The sequence below is a fragment of the Dama dama genome, chromosome 6 (assembly GCF_033118175.1).
Source record: "Dama dama isolate Ldn47 chromosome 6, ASM3311817v1, whole genome shotgun sequence".
In the NCBI taxonomy this organism is placed as follows: domain Eukaryota; kingdom Metazoa; phylum Chordata; class Mammalia; order Artiodactyla; family Cervidae; genus Dama; species Dama dama.
The window spans coordinates 32,074,971-32,090,091 of NC_083686.1; the positions used below are offsets into that span (position 1 = coordinate 32,074,971).

Genomic DNA, 15,121 nt, shown 5'->3' on the forward strand with positions numbered 1-15,121 from the left:
GGGATGCTGCTAAATGTGCTACAATGCTCAAGGCAGTCCTTCCCTACCAAGAATTATCCAGCCCAAGACGTCACAGTGCCTAGTTTTGAGAAAACTTGCTCTAGAGGTCTTCCAACTCCCATGCTGTGAGGATCTTAAGCTCATTTTTGGATGACTGTTTTCAACCTATTTATCTCACCACCCCTCCCATCCTCAGCGATCAATAAGTCTACCCTGAGACATAAACTAGTTTTGCAGCCTTCTGGGTTATTCTCCAAGATCCCTCTTCTTCCTCTCACCTAGGCCAGCAGGGTGGTTGGCAGAAGGCAGATCCCCAAGACTAAAAAGGAATGTCTCCAGGTTAAGACCCATCCATTAACTCTTATCCAGTGGGAAATAATAAGGCTCATGACAAGGTTGGGGTTAAGGACAGAGGTAGTAGCAAGATGGGGTAACTAAGAGATCTCATCTTAAATTAAAATTTTAATCAAAAAAAAAAAAGAGGAAAAGATCTGAGGGAGTCAGCGATGCTATAGAAATAAGGCTAGAGACCTTCTGATATAAAGAACTTGGTACTGGCAGAGAGATAGTGAGGGACTGTGAGCTTAAAGTCCACGATCTAAAAAGAAGGAGTAGACTAGCCAGTTGTCACCCCCCAAGACCCAACCTGACATCCAATTCAGTTCACTCCAGGAGGAAAGACAAACGCAGGGAGGTAGGGAGCTTCTCAGCAAAGCTGGCTTCAACTTAGGTCATCTCACCTACCCACCGCATGTAAGGAATTCCAGGTTAGGAGTTTAAAAACATACGGCACCTAGACCATCATTCAGGAGACAGGAACTCATTCCAAGTTCCCAGAAATCTCCTATCTCAGATCTGAGAGCGTCCAAGGCTTCAGCTGAGCTCCTCTGGCCAATTAGTCATCACTTGGTCAGTCCTGCTGCCTTGACCCCATCTCCAGGAGGGGCTGCAACCAGAGGGAGTAAAGGGAGTCCAGCCCCCAAGCCTTCTGAGGCACTATGAGACAGATAGGGAAAAGAGGGGCCCTGGGTCACTGATTCTGGGAGAACTGGTAGGGGCAGCATCTCTTCTGGGCTGGACAGAGTGGAGGCTGGACACAGCAGATCCATTCCTGTCGGAGCTATAAGCCCCTAGAATTGCTCCATGGCCTGTCTCGGTTTCCCTTGGATCTCATCTGCTCCTGAACTGCACCTGTCATGGCAAGTCCATCTCCGGCCCCCATCTCCCCAGAGCCAATGTGAGTCAGGTGGACAAAATTCATTGGTTCCCCAATCATGGTCCGGTCAATCCGTCTCCTCTTCTTCTTCGGCTGGGGTTTCTCTACCACGCAGCAGCCCAGTTTGTGCCAAAATTCACTCATGTTCCCTGATGGTTCCAGTTTCACTCCTCTGCCTGAGGCCCCAGAGGGCTCTTGTTCTTGTACCTTGACTGCCCTCCCCTCACTCCCCTCAAGTGTAACAATGCCCTGAGTTTCAGCTGGACAGGTCTAGACAAAGTGGAGTCCTTGGAGCCTTGAGCTGCACGGTGAAGGTCAACGTCTCAGATCCTGAGAGACTAGCAAGGTCAGAGAGTGGGGTGCGCAGGCAGGTGCAAGGTTATGTCTTCCACAGACTTGGAACCCTGCTCTGCTCCGGCATCGAGGCGTCCGGCGGCAGCTGATGGGGGGCTCCCGCTCGGGGCACGCCAGTGTGGGTTCCCGGGCTCGCTCCTCGGCGCGGTGGGGGAGCCGAGGGCGGACCGGCAGAGGTGGGGCTGGCCGAGGGCGGAAACGGCCGCCTATAATTTTAATTTTTAAAAACTTATTGCATTTTTCTACATTTATTCCTTTGTTTGCCTTTCCTACTGTTCTTTTCCCCTTGCAGTTAATCTTTAATGTATATAAATCTTCTTCATCCACCTCTGTTTAATGTTGCATATCTATTCTTTCTTTCTTTTCTTTCTTTCCTTTCCTCTCAACGTATTTGTTATTTTTGTTTTCATTGCTTCATCCCCCACTTGGCACCTTGCTTTAGTTTTGTTTTTCAGTTTGTGCTTTAGTTAGTTTTGTTCTTAACTGGTAAATATAATTTTTTATTTCCTTTGTTCTCTGGGTCAATTTGCTGTACTTTATTTTTGTTGGACTGTTTTGACTTTGCACATGAGTGTATCTGTATATGTTTATATTCCATTATTTTAATTATTATTTGCCTGATTTTGTAACTTCCATTTGTCTGGGGTTCATCTTTGTTTTCTCGTTTTTGGATATTTGTTTCAATCTCACTTACTACCATAACAAACCACTTGCGGAATCTTCAGTCCTGAGCAGAAATCAAGCCCTGAGCCTTTGGAGTGGGAGCATTGATTCCAAGACCCTAGACTACCAAAGAGCTAACCCTAGGGAGTATCAAATAGTGAGAATTCACACAAACAAAACCACTGAATACAAGACCCAGCATCACCCAACCATCAGTAGCACCCTGTGCAGGATGTCTCATCTAAACAACAAACAAAACAAAAATTCAAACCCAATCATCAGCAGACAAGATTAACACCTCATTCAATCTTGCCCATCAGAGGAAAAACAAACAAACAAAAACTCAGCACAAATCTCACACTATACAAAGCTTACACAAACCCCTGGACCAACCCAGGAGGGCAGAAACCAAAAGGAAGAAAGAATTCAACCTTCTCCAAAGAAAGAATTCAACTTTCCTTGAAGCCTGGGAAAAGGAGATCTCAAACACAATAAGTTAAAAAAAAAAAAAAAAAAAGAAAGAAAGAAAAGGCAGAAAAACTACACAAATGAAAGAACAAACTAGAAACACAGAAGTCCAAATAAATGAAGAGGAAATAGGCAAACTACCTGAAAAACAATTCAGAATAATGATAGTAAAGATGTTCAAAAACCTTGAAAACAAAATGGAGAAAATGAAAGAATCAATTAGCAAAGACCTAGAAGAATTAAAGAATAAACATACAGAGACAAACAATACAATTACTGAAATTAAAAACAATCTAGAAGGAGTCAATTACAGACTATCTGAAGCAAAATAACAAATCAGTAAGCTGGAAGATAAAATGGTAGAAATAACTTCTGAAAAGCGGAATAAGTAAAAAGAATGAAAATAACTGAAGATAGCTTCAGAGACCTTGGGGACAATATCAAACACACCAACATTCAGATTAGAGGGGTCCCAGAAGAAGAAGAGAAAAAGAAAGGGCATGAGAAAATTTTTGAAGAGATTATAGTTGAAAATTTCCCCAACATGGAAAAGGAAGTAGTCAATCAAGTCCAAGAGGATAAAGAGTCCCATACAGGATAAACCCAAGGAGAAACATGCCAAGACACATACTAATCAAACTAGCAAAGACTAAACACAAAGAAAATACTAAAAGCAGCAGAGGAGAAGCAGCAAGTAACATACAAGGGAAACCCCATATGCTTAACAGCTGATCTTTCAGCAGAAACTCTGCAGAAGGGAATGGCAGGATATATTTAAAGTACTGAAAGGGAAAAATCTACAACCAAGATTACTGTACCCAGCGAGGATCTCATTCAAAAGTGATGGAGAGATAAAAAGATCTTCAGACAAGCAAAAGTTAAGAGAATTCAGCACCAACAAACCAGCTTTACAACAAATGTTAAAGGGACTTACATAATCAAGAAATACAAGAGGAGAAAAAAGATTTACAAAATTAACCCCAAACAATTAAGAAAATGGCAATAGGAACATGTATATCAATAGTTACTTTAAATGTAAATGGATTAAATGCTCCAACCAAAAGACACAGACTGGTTGAATGGATACAAAAACAAGACCCATATATACACTGTTGACAAGAAACGCACTTCAGACCTAAAGATACATACAGACTGAGAGTGAGAGGATGGAAAAATATGTTCCATGCAAATGGGAAGCAAAAGAAAGCTGGAGTAGCAATCCTCATATCAGACAAAATAGATTTTAAAATAAAGAAGATTACAAGAGATAAGGAAGGACACTATAATGACCAAGGGATTGGTCCAAGAGGAAGACATAACAATTGTAAATACCTATGCACACAACATAGGAGCAACTCAATACACAAGACAAACACTAACAGACATAAAAGGAGAAACTGACAGTAACACAATAATAGTAAGAGACTTTAACACCCCACTCACACCAATGGACAGATCATCAAAAGAGAAAACTAATAAGGAAACACAAGTCTTAAATGATACATTAGATGAGATGGATCTCATTGATATCTTCAGGACATTTCATCCAAATGCAGAAGAATACACCTTCCTCTCAAGTGCATGTTGAATATTCTCCAGGTTAGACCACATCTGGAGAAGGCAATGGCGGCCCCCTCCAGTACTCTTGCCTGAAAAATCCCATGGATGGCAGAGCCTGGTAGGCTACAGTCCATGGGGTTGATAAGAGTCAGACATGGCTGAGTGACTTCACTTTCACGCGTTGGAGAAGGAAATGACAACCCACTCCAGTGTCCTTGCCTGGAGAACCCCAGGGACAGTGGAACCTGGTGGACTGCCGTTTCTGGGGTCTCACAGAGTCGGACATGACTGAAATGACTTAACAGCAGTAGACCACACCTTGAGTCACAAATCAAACCTCAGTAAATTTAAGAAAACTGAAATCATATCAAGCATCTTCTCTCACCACACTATGAGACTAGATATCAATTGCAAGAAAAAAACTGTAAGAAACACAAACACATGAAGATTAAACAACACGTTTCTAAATAACCAACAGGTTACAGAAGAGATCAAAAGGGAAATCAAAAAAATTCTAGAAACAAATGACAGTGAAAACACAACTCAAAGCCTATGAGATGCAGCAAAAGCAGTTCTAAGAGAGAAGCTTATAGCAATAAAATAGTACCTCAAGAAACAAAAAAACACATCAAATAGACAACCTAACTTTATACCTAAAGCAACTGGACAAAGAAGAACAAAAAACCCTCAAAATTAGTAGAAGGAAAGAAATCATAAAAATCTGAGCAGAAATAATTGAAAAAGAAATGAAAGAAACAATCGTAAAGATTAATAAAACTAAAAGCTTGTTCTTTGAGAAGATAAATAAAATTGACAAGCCTTTAGCCAGACTCATCAAGAAAAAAAGAAGACTCAAATCAACAAAATTAGAAATGAAAAAGGAGAGTTTGCAACAGACAATGCATAAATACAAAGTATTATAACAAGCTAGAAGATGGCGGAGGAATAGGACGGGGAGAACACTTTCTCTCCTACAAATTCATCAAAAGAATAACTGAACGCAGAGCAATCTTCACAAAACAACTTCTGATCACTAGCTGAGGTCATTAGGCGCCCAGAAAAGCAACCCATTGTCTTCGAAAGGAGGTAGGACAAAATATAAAAGATAAAAAGGGAAACAGGGGAGCTAAGGACGGAGATCCGTCCCGGGAAGGGACTCTTAATAGAGGAAGTTTTCAAGCACCGGGAAACCCTCGCACTGGCGGGTCTGGGGGAAGTTTTTGAACCTCGGAGGGCAACCTGACTGGGAGGGGAACAATAAATAAAACTCACAGATTACGTTCCTAAAAGCAACTCCCAGCGGAGAAGTACCCCAGATGCCCGCATCTGCCACCAGCAAGTGGAGGCAGAACGGAGAGGAGCGGGCAGCATTGCTTAGGGTAAGGACCGGGCCTGAGTGCCCTGAGGCCAATTGGAGGGAGCTTTGGTGAATTACCAACTTAAACTGTGGGACAGTAAAAAAGAGAGAGAGAAAATTAACCGACCCGAACACACTGCCGGCCGTTCGCAGAACAAAGGGACCGAGAAAGTCCAGAGAAGAGCTCGCAGGCCGTGGACCAGCCCAGCCCCGCCGGAGGCAGGAGGCAGGGGGGAGGGGAAGGGGCAGGCTCGGCCCCAAGGGCCGCATCCCCTGCCGCACTGCAAACAGGCCTCCACTTTCTAATCAAAGACCTCCTGAGATTCTGGATGGTCGACATCCGCCGGGAGGGTCGCAGCGTGACACAGGGCGCAGGCACCCGACCGGCGCGGGCGGGGACTGGGGCTGGGGACACGGAGGGCAGAAGACGCGCCGCACCCGGGGTGGGGGGGTGGGGGGGGAGAGAGCGCCCGTCAAGCGCCTGGCTGCCTGAGCCACTCGGGTGGCGTAGGCACAAAACGCAGACACAGCTTTGTGTTCCGCGCTTTTGTGGAACACCCGAGGGCTGGAACCGTGCGCAGTGCAGGGAACGCTCCATATAGAGCAGCCGGGAGCCTGAGCAGCGTAGACAGGAAAGCAGCGGCAGCCCCTCCCCGCAGCGTGATGGAACTAGCAACCTGAAAAAGAGACCACCCCCGCCCACCTGTGTCAGGGTGGAAATTAGGCGCGGAAGAGACCGGCAAACAGAAGCCAAATAAACAAAGGGAACCGCTTCAGAAGGGACCGGTGCAACAGATTAAAATCCTTGTAGGTAACACCGACTACATCGACTACATCAGAAGGGGCCTGTAGATATCGAGAAGTGTAAGCTGGAACGAGGAGCTATCTGAAACTGAACCGAACCCACACTGAACTCAACAGCTCCAGAGAAATTCCTAGATATATTTTTACTTTTGTTGTTGTTGTTGTTTTGAGTAAAAAAAAAAAAAAAAAAATTTTTTTTCTTTTTTGTTTTTTCTTTTATTTTCTTTCAAAATTCCCTATTACTCCCCCATTACTCCTTAACATTCATTTTCATAGATTTTTACGATTTTCTTAATTGGGAAAAAGAATTTTTTTTTTCTTGTGTTGTTTTTTCTTTCTTTCTTTCTTTTTTTTTTTCCTTTTTCTCTTCTATTTTCTATTTTTCTTTTTCTCTTATTTCCTTCTAAAGTCCTCTATCACTCCTCTACTACTCCTTAATTTTCATTTTCATTACACTATAACCTTACCAAAAAAAAAAAGAAGACCTATTTTTAAACCGAACTTCATATATATTTCTAAAATTTTTGTGTGTATGTTTTGGTTGTTGCTTTTAATATAGTATTTTTAAGAGTCTAACCTCTACTCTAGATTTTTAATCTTTGTTTTTCAGTATATGATATAAATTGTGGACATTTAAGAATCCAGTATTCAGTGCCCATTTTTATTCAGGAGTGTGTTGATTATTTTCTCCCAATCTTGACTCTCCTTTTTCTACCTCAGAACACCTCTATTTCCTCCTTTCCCCTTCTCTTCCCAATCCAATTCTGTGAATCTTTGTGGGTGTCTAGGCTACGGAGAACACTCTGGGAACAGACAACTGCATAGATCGATCTCTCTCCTCTTGAGTCCCCCTTTTTCTCCTCCTGCTTATCTCTATCTCCCTCCTCCCTCTCCTCTTCTTCATGTAACTCTGTGAACCTCTCTGGGTGTTCCTCATGGGGAAGAATCTTTCCCTGTTAACCTAGAAGTTTTATTAGCAGTGCTGTATCGTAGGAGAAGTCTTGAGACTACTGGAAGAATAAAACTGAAACCCAGAAGCAGGAGACTTAAGCCCCAAACCCGAGAACACCAGAAAACTCCTGGTTACATGGAACTTTAAGTAATAAGAGACCGCCCAAAAGCCTCCATACCTACACTGAAACCAACCACCACCCAAGAGCCAATAAGTTCCAGAGCAAGATATACCACACAAATTCTCCAGCAACGCAGAAACATAGCCCTGAACGCCAACATACAGGCTGCCCAAGGTCACACCTAACACATAGACACATCTCAAAACTCATCACTGGGCACTCCATTGCACTCCAGAGAGAAGAAATCAAGTTCCACGCACCAGAACACTGACGCAAGCCTCCCTAACCAGGAAACCTTGACAAGCCAAACGTCCAAACCCACCCACTGGGTAAAACCTCCACAATAAAGAGGAATCACAGTCCTCCAGAATAAAGAAAGCCCACACCAGACACAGCAATCTAAACAAGATGAAAAGGCATAGAAATACCCAACAGGTAAAGAAACATGAAAAAAGCCCACCAAGTCAAACAAAAGAGGAGGAGATAGGGAATCTACCTGAAAAAGAATTTAGAATAATGATAATAAAAATAATCCAAAATCTTGAAAGCAAAATGGAGTTACAGTAAATAGCCTGGAGACAAAGATTTAAAAGATGCAAGAAATGTTTAATAAAGACCTAGAAGAAATAAAAAAGAGTCAACTAAAAATGAATAATTCAATAAATGAGATAAAAAACACTCTGGAGGGAACCAAGAGTAGAATAACGGAGACAGAAGATAGGATAAGTGAGGTAGAAGATAAAATGATGGAAATAAATGAAGCAGAGAGGAAAAAAGAAAAAAGAATCAAAAGAAATGAGGACAACCTCAGGGACCTCTGGGACAATGTGAAACGCCCCAACATTTGAATCATAGGAGTCCCAGAAGAAGAAGACAAAAAGAAAGGCCATGAGAAAATACTCGAGGAGATAATAGCTGAAAACTTCCCTAAAATGGGGAAGGAAATAGCCACCCAAGTCCAAGAAACCCAGAGAGTTCCAAACAGGATAAACCCAAGGCGAAACACCCCAAGACACATATGAATCAAATTAACAAAGATCAAACACAAAGAACAAATATTAAAAGCAGCAAGGGAGAAACAACAAATAACACACAAAGGGATTCCCATAAGGATAACAGCTGATCTATCAATAGAAACCCTCCAGGCCAGAAGGGAATGGCAGGACATACTTAAGGTAATGAAAGAGAATAACCTACAACCTAGATTACTGTACCCAGCAAGGATCTCATTCAGATATGAAGGAGAATTCAAAAGCTTTACAGATAAGCAAAAGCTGAGAGAATTCAGCACCACCAAACCAGCTCTTCAACAAATGCTAAAGGATCTTCTCTAGACAGGAAATGCAGAAAGGTTGTATAAACGTGAACCCAAAACAACAAAGTAAATGGCAACGGGACCACACCTATCAATAATTACCTTAAATGTAAATGGGTTGAATGCCCCAACCAAAAGACAAAGATTGGCTGAATGGATACAAAAACAAGACCCCTATATATGCTGTCTACAAAAGAACCACCTCAAAACAAGAGACACATACAGACTAAAAGTGAAGGGCTGGAAAAAATATTTCACGCAAACGGATAACAAAAGAAAGCAGGAGTCGCAATACTCGTATCAGATAAAACAGACTTTCAAATAAAGGATGTGAAAAGAGACAAAAAAGGACACTACATAATGATCAAGGGATCAATCCAAGATGAGGATATAACAATTATAAATATGTATGCACCCAACATAGGAGCACAGCAATATGTACGGCAAATGCTAATGAATATGAAAGAGGAAATTAATAGTAACACAATAATAGTGTGAGACTTTAATACCCCACTCACAACTATGGGTAGATCAACTAAACAGAAAATTAACAAGGAAGCACAAACCTTAAAGGACACAATGCACCAGCTAGACCTAATTGATATTTATAGGACATTTCACCACAAAACAATCAACTACACCTTTTTCCTCAAGTGCACACGGAACCTTCTCCAGAATAGATCACATCCTGGGCCACAAATCTGGTCTTGGAAAATTCAAAAAAATTGAAATCATTTCAGTTATCTTTTCTGATCACAGTGCAGTAAGATTAGATCCCAACTACAGGAAAAAAATTGTTAAAAATTCAAACATATGGAGGCTAAATAACACGCTTCTGAATAACCAACAAGTCATAGAAGAAATCAAAAAAGAAATCAAAATATGCATAGAAATGAATGAAAATGAAAACACAACAACCCAAAACCTATGGGACACTGTAAAAGCAGTGCTAAGGGGAAGGTTCATAGCATTACAGGCTTACATAAAGAAACAAGAAAAAAGCCAAATAAATAACCTAACTCTACACCTAAAGCAATGAGAGAAGGAAGAAATGAAGAATCCCAGGGTTAGCAGAAGGAAAAAAAATCTTAAAAATTAGGGCAGAAATAAATGCAAAAGAAACTAAAGAGACCATATCAAAAATCAACAAAGCTAAAAGCTGGTTTTTTGAAAAAATAAACAAAATTGACAAACCATTAGCAAGACTCATTAAGAAACAAAGGGAGAAGAACCAAATTAACAAAATTAGAAATGAAAATGGAGAGATCACAAGAGACAACTCTGAAATACAAGGGATCATACGAGACTACTACCAGCAGCTCTATGCCAATAAAATGGACAACTTGGAAGAAATGGACAAATTCTTAGAAAAGTATAACTTTCCAAAACTGAACCAGGAAGAAATAGAAGATCTTAACAGACCCATCACAAGCAAGGAAATCGAAACCATAATTAGAAATCTGCCAGCAAACAAAAGCCCAGGACCAGATGGCTTCACAGCTGAATTCTACCAAAAATTTAGAGAAGAGCTAACACCTATCTTACTCAAACTCTTCCAGAAAATTGCAGAAGAAGGTAAACTTCCAAACTCATTCTATGAGGCCACCATCACCCTAATTCCAAAACCAGACAAAGATGCCACACAAAAAGAAAACTACAGGCCAATATCACTGATGAACATAGATACAAAAATTCTTAACAAAATTCTAGCAAACAGAATCCAACAGCATATTAAAAAAATCATACACCATGACTAAGTGGGCTTTATCCCAGGAATGCAATGATTCTTTAATATCTGCAAATCAATCAATGTAATACACCACATTAACAAATTGAAAGATAAAAACCATATGATTATCTCAATAGATGCAGAAAAAGACTTTGACAAAATTCAACATCCATTTATGATGAAAACTCTCCAGAAAGCAGGAATAGAAGGAACATACCTCAACATAATAAAAGCCATATATGACAAACCCACAGCAAGCATTACCCTCAATGGTGAAAAATTGAAAGCATTTCCCCAGAAATCAGGAACAAGACAAGGGTGCCCACTCTCACCACTACTATTCAACATAGTGTTGGAAGTTTTGGCCACAGCAATCAGAGCAGAAAAAGAAGTAAAATGAATCCAGATAGGAAAAGAAAAAGTGAAACTCTTGCTGTTTGCAGATGACATGATCCTCTACATAGAAAACCTTAAAGACTCTTCCAGAAAATTACTAGAGCTAATCAATGAATATAGTAAAGTTGCAGGATATAAAATTAACACACAGAAATCCCTTGCATTCCTATATACTAACAATGAAAAAACAGAAAGAGAAATTAAGGAAACAATACCATTCACCATTTCAACAAAAAGAATAAAATACTTAGGAGTACATCTACCTAAAGAAACAAAAGACCTATACATAGAAAACTATAAAACACTGATGAAAGAAATCAAAGAAGACACAAACAAATGGAGAAACATACCATGTTCATGGATTGGAAGAATCAATATTGTCAAAATGGCTATTCTACCCAAAGCAGTCTATAGATTCAATGCAATCCCTATCAAGCTACCATCGGTATTTTTCACAGAACTAGAACAAATAATTTCACAATTTGTATGGAAATACAAAAAACCTCGAATAGCCAAAGTAACCTTGAGAAAGAAGAATGGAACTGGAGGAATCAACCTGCCTGACTTCAGACTCTACTACAAAGCCACAGTCATCAAGACAGTGTGGTACTGGCACAAAAGCAGAAATATAGACCAATGGAACAGAATACAAAGCCCAGAGATAAATCCACAAACCTATGGACGCCTTATCTTTGACAAAGGAGGCAAGGATATACAATGGAAAAAAGACAACCTCTTCAACAAGTGGTGCTGGGAAAACTGGTCAACCACTTGTAAAAGAATGAAACTAGAACACTTTCTAACACCATACACAAAAATAAACTCAAAATGGATTGAAGATCTAAATGTAAGACCAGAAACTATAAAACTCCTAGAGGAGAACATAGGCAAAACACTCTCCGACATGAATCACAGCAGGATCCTTTATGACCCACCTCCCAGAATATTGGAAATAAAAGCAAAACTAAACAAATGGGACCTAATGAAACTTAAAAGCTTTTGCACAACAAAGGAAACTATAAGTAAGGTGAAAAGATAGCCCTCAGATTGGGAGAAAATAATAGCAAATGAAGCAACAGACAAAGGATTAATCTCAAAAATATACAAGCAACTCCTGAAGCTCAATTCCAGAAAAATAAATGACCCAATCAAAAAATGGGCCAAAGAACTAAACAGACATTTATCCAAAGAAGACATACAGATGCCTAACAAACACATGAAAAGATGCTCAACATCACTCATTATCAGAGAAATGCAAATCAAAACTACAATGAGGTACCATTACACGCCAGTCAGGATGGCTGCTATCCAAAAATCTACAAGCAATAAATGCTGGAGAGGGTGTGGAGAAAAGGGGACCCTCTTACACTGTTGGTGGGAATGCAAACTAGTACAGCCACTATGGAAAACAGTGTGGAGATTTCTTAAAAAACTGGAAATAGAACTGCCATATATAGAACAGCAGTACCACTCAGGGCATACACATTGAGGAAACCAGATCTGAAAGAGACATGTGCACCCCAATGTTCATCACAGCACTGTTTATAATAGCCAGGACATGGAAGCAACCTATATGCCCATCCACAGACGAATGGATAAGGAAGCTGTGGTACATATACACCATGGAATATTACTCAGCCGTTAAAAAGAATTTATTTGAATCAGTTCTAATGAGATGGATGAAACTGGAGCCCATTACACAGAGTGAAGTAAGCCAGAAAGATAAAGATCATTGCAGCATACTAACACATATATATGGAATTTAGAAAGATGGTAATGATAACCCTATATGCAAAAAAGAAAAAGAGACACAGATGTACACAACAGACTTTTGGACTCTGTGGGAGAAGGCGAGGGTGGGATGTTTCGAGAGAACAGCATGTATATTATCTATAGTGAAACAGATCACCGGCCCAGGTGGGATGCATGAGACAGGTGCTCGGGCCAGGAGCACTGGGAGGACCCAGGGGAATCGGGTTGGGGGGAAGAAGAGAAGGGGGATCGGGATGGGGAATACATGTAACTCCATGGCTGATTCATGTCAATGTATGACAAAACCCACTGCAATGTTGTGAAGTAATTAGCCTCCAACTAATAAAAATAATTGAAAAAAAAAGAAGCTATTAAGAACAACTATATGGCAATAAAATTAATAACCTGGAAGAAATGAACAAATTCTTAGAAAAGTTCAATCTTCCAGGACTGAACCATGAAGAAATAGAAATTATGAACAACCCAATTACAAGCCCTGAAATTGAAGCTGTGATTAAAAAAAAAAAAACTCCCAAAAAATAAAAACTCAGGACCAGATGGCTTCACAGGAGAATTTTATCAGACATTTAGAGAAGAGCTAATGCCTATCTTTTTAAAACTTCCAAAAAATTACAGAGGAAGGAACACTTCCAAACTCATTCTACAAGGCCACCACCATCCTGATACCAAAATCCAGGCAAAGACAACACACAAAAAAGGTAGCTACATGCCAAAATCACTGATGAACATAGATGCAAAAATCCTCAACAAGATTTTAGCAAACAGAAGTCAGCAACACATCAAAAAGCTCATATACCATGATCAAGTTGGTTTTATTTCAGAAATGCAAGGATTCTTCAGTATATGCAAATCTATCAATGTGATACACTATATTAACAAATTGAAAGATAAAAATTATATGATTATTTCAATAGATGCAGGAAAAGCCTTTGACAAAATTCAGCACCCATTTATGATTAAAACTCTTCAAAAAAATGGACATAGAAGGAAACTACCTCAACATAGTAAAGGCCATATTTGATAAGTCTACAGCAAACATTATTCTCGAAAGTGAAGAACTGAAAGCATGCCCCCTAATATCAGGAACAAGACAAGGGTGGCCACTTTCACCAGTATTATTCAGCATCGTTCTGAAGGTCCTAGCTACAGCAACCAGAGGAGAAAAATAAATAAAAGAAATTCAGATCAGAAAAAAAGAAATAAAGCTGTCACTGTTTGCAGATGACATGATACTGTACATAGAAAACCCTAAAGACAGTATCAGAAAATAACTAGAGCTAATCAGTGAATTTAGCAAAGTTGCAGGATACAAAATCAATACACAGAAATCACTTGCATTTCTGTATACTAACAATGAAAAATCAGAAATTAAGGAATCAATCCCATTCACCATTGCAACAAAAAGAATTAAATATCTAGGAATAAACTTACCTAAGGAGACAAAAGAACTGTACACAGAAAATGATAAGATGCCAATGAAAGAAATCAAAGACTACATAAACAGATAGAGAGATATTCCATGTTCCTGGGTAGGAAGAATCAATATTGTGAAAATGACTATACTACCAAATGCAATCTACAGATTCAATGTGATCCCTATCAAATTACCAATGGCATTTTTCACAGAACTAGAACAAAAAATTTCACAATTCATATGGAAACACAAAAGACCCCGAATAGCCAAAGCAGTCTTGAGACAGAAGAATGGAGCTGGAGGAATCAACCTTCCCAACTTCAGATTATACTACAAAGCTACAGTCATCAAGACAGTATGGTACTGGCACAAAAACAGAAATATAGACCAATGAAACAAGATAGAAAGCCCAGAAAAAAAACCCATGCACCTATGCATACCTTATTTTTGACAAAGGAGGCAAGAATATAGAATGGGGCAAAGACAGCCTCTTCAATAAATGGTGCTGGGAAAACTGGACAGCTACATGTAAAAGAATGAAATTAGAACAATTCCTAGCACCATACAAAGATAAACTCAAAATGGATTAAAGACCTAAATGTAAGATCAGAAACTATAAAACTCTTAGAGGAAAACATAGGAAGAGCACTCGATGACATAAATCAAAGCAAGATCCTCTATAACCCACCTCTTAGAATAATGGAAATAAAAACAAAAGTAAACAAGTGGGACCTGATTAAACTTAAAAGATTTTGCATAGCAAAGGAAACTATAAGCAAGGTGAAAAGACAACCCTCAGAATGCGAGAAAGTAATAGCAAATGAAGAAACTGACAAAGGATTAATGTCCAAAATATGCAAGCAACTCATACAACCCAATGCCAGAAAAACAAACAACCCAATCAAAAACTGGACAAATGACTTATACAGACATTTCTCCAAAAAAGACATACAGATGGCTAACAAACACATGAAAAATGCTCATTATTACGGAAATACA

The 15,121-nt window shown here is 39.6% G+C and overlaps 1 protein-coding gene across 1 annotated transcript; it reads right to left on the bottom strand.

Annotated features, from left to right (window-relative positions):
- Positions 1–441: 441 nt before the first annotated feature.
- Positions 442–1,769, bottom strand: LOC133058844 (CDC42 small effector protein 1). The gene has a single exon (XM_061145859.1). The coding sequence runs from the start codon at positions 1,358–1,360 to the stop codon at positions 1,121–1,123; it is 240 nt and encodes a 79-aa protein (XP_061001842.1). The 5' UTR covers positions 1,361–1,769; the 3' UTR covers positions 442–1,120.
- Positions 1,770–15,121: the final 13,352 nt, after the last annotated feature.

Bases quoted from the DNA above. Each gene is read 5' to 3' on its own strand.
- LOC133058844 (XM_061145859.1), bottom strand. From the start codon at position 1,360: ATGAGTGAATTTTGGCACAAACTGGGCTGCTGCGTGGTAGAGAAACCC.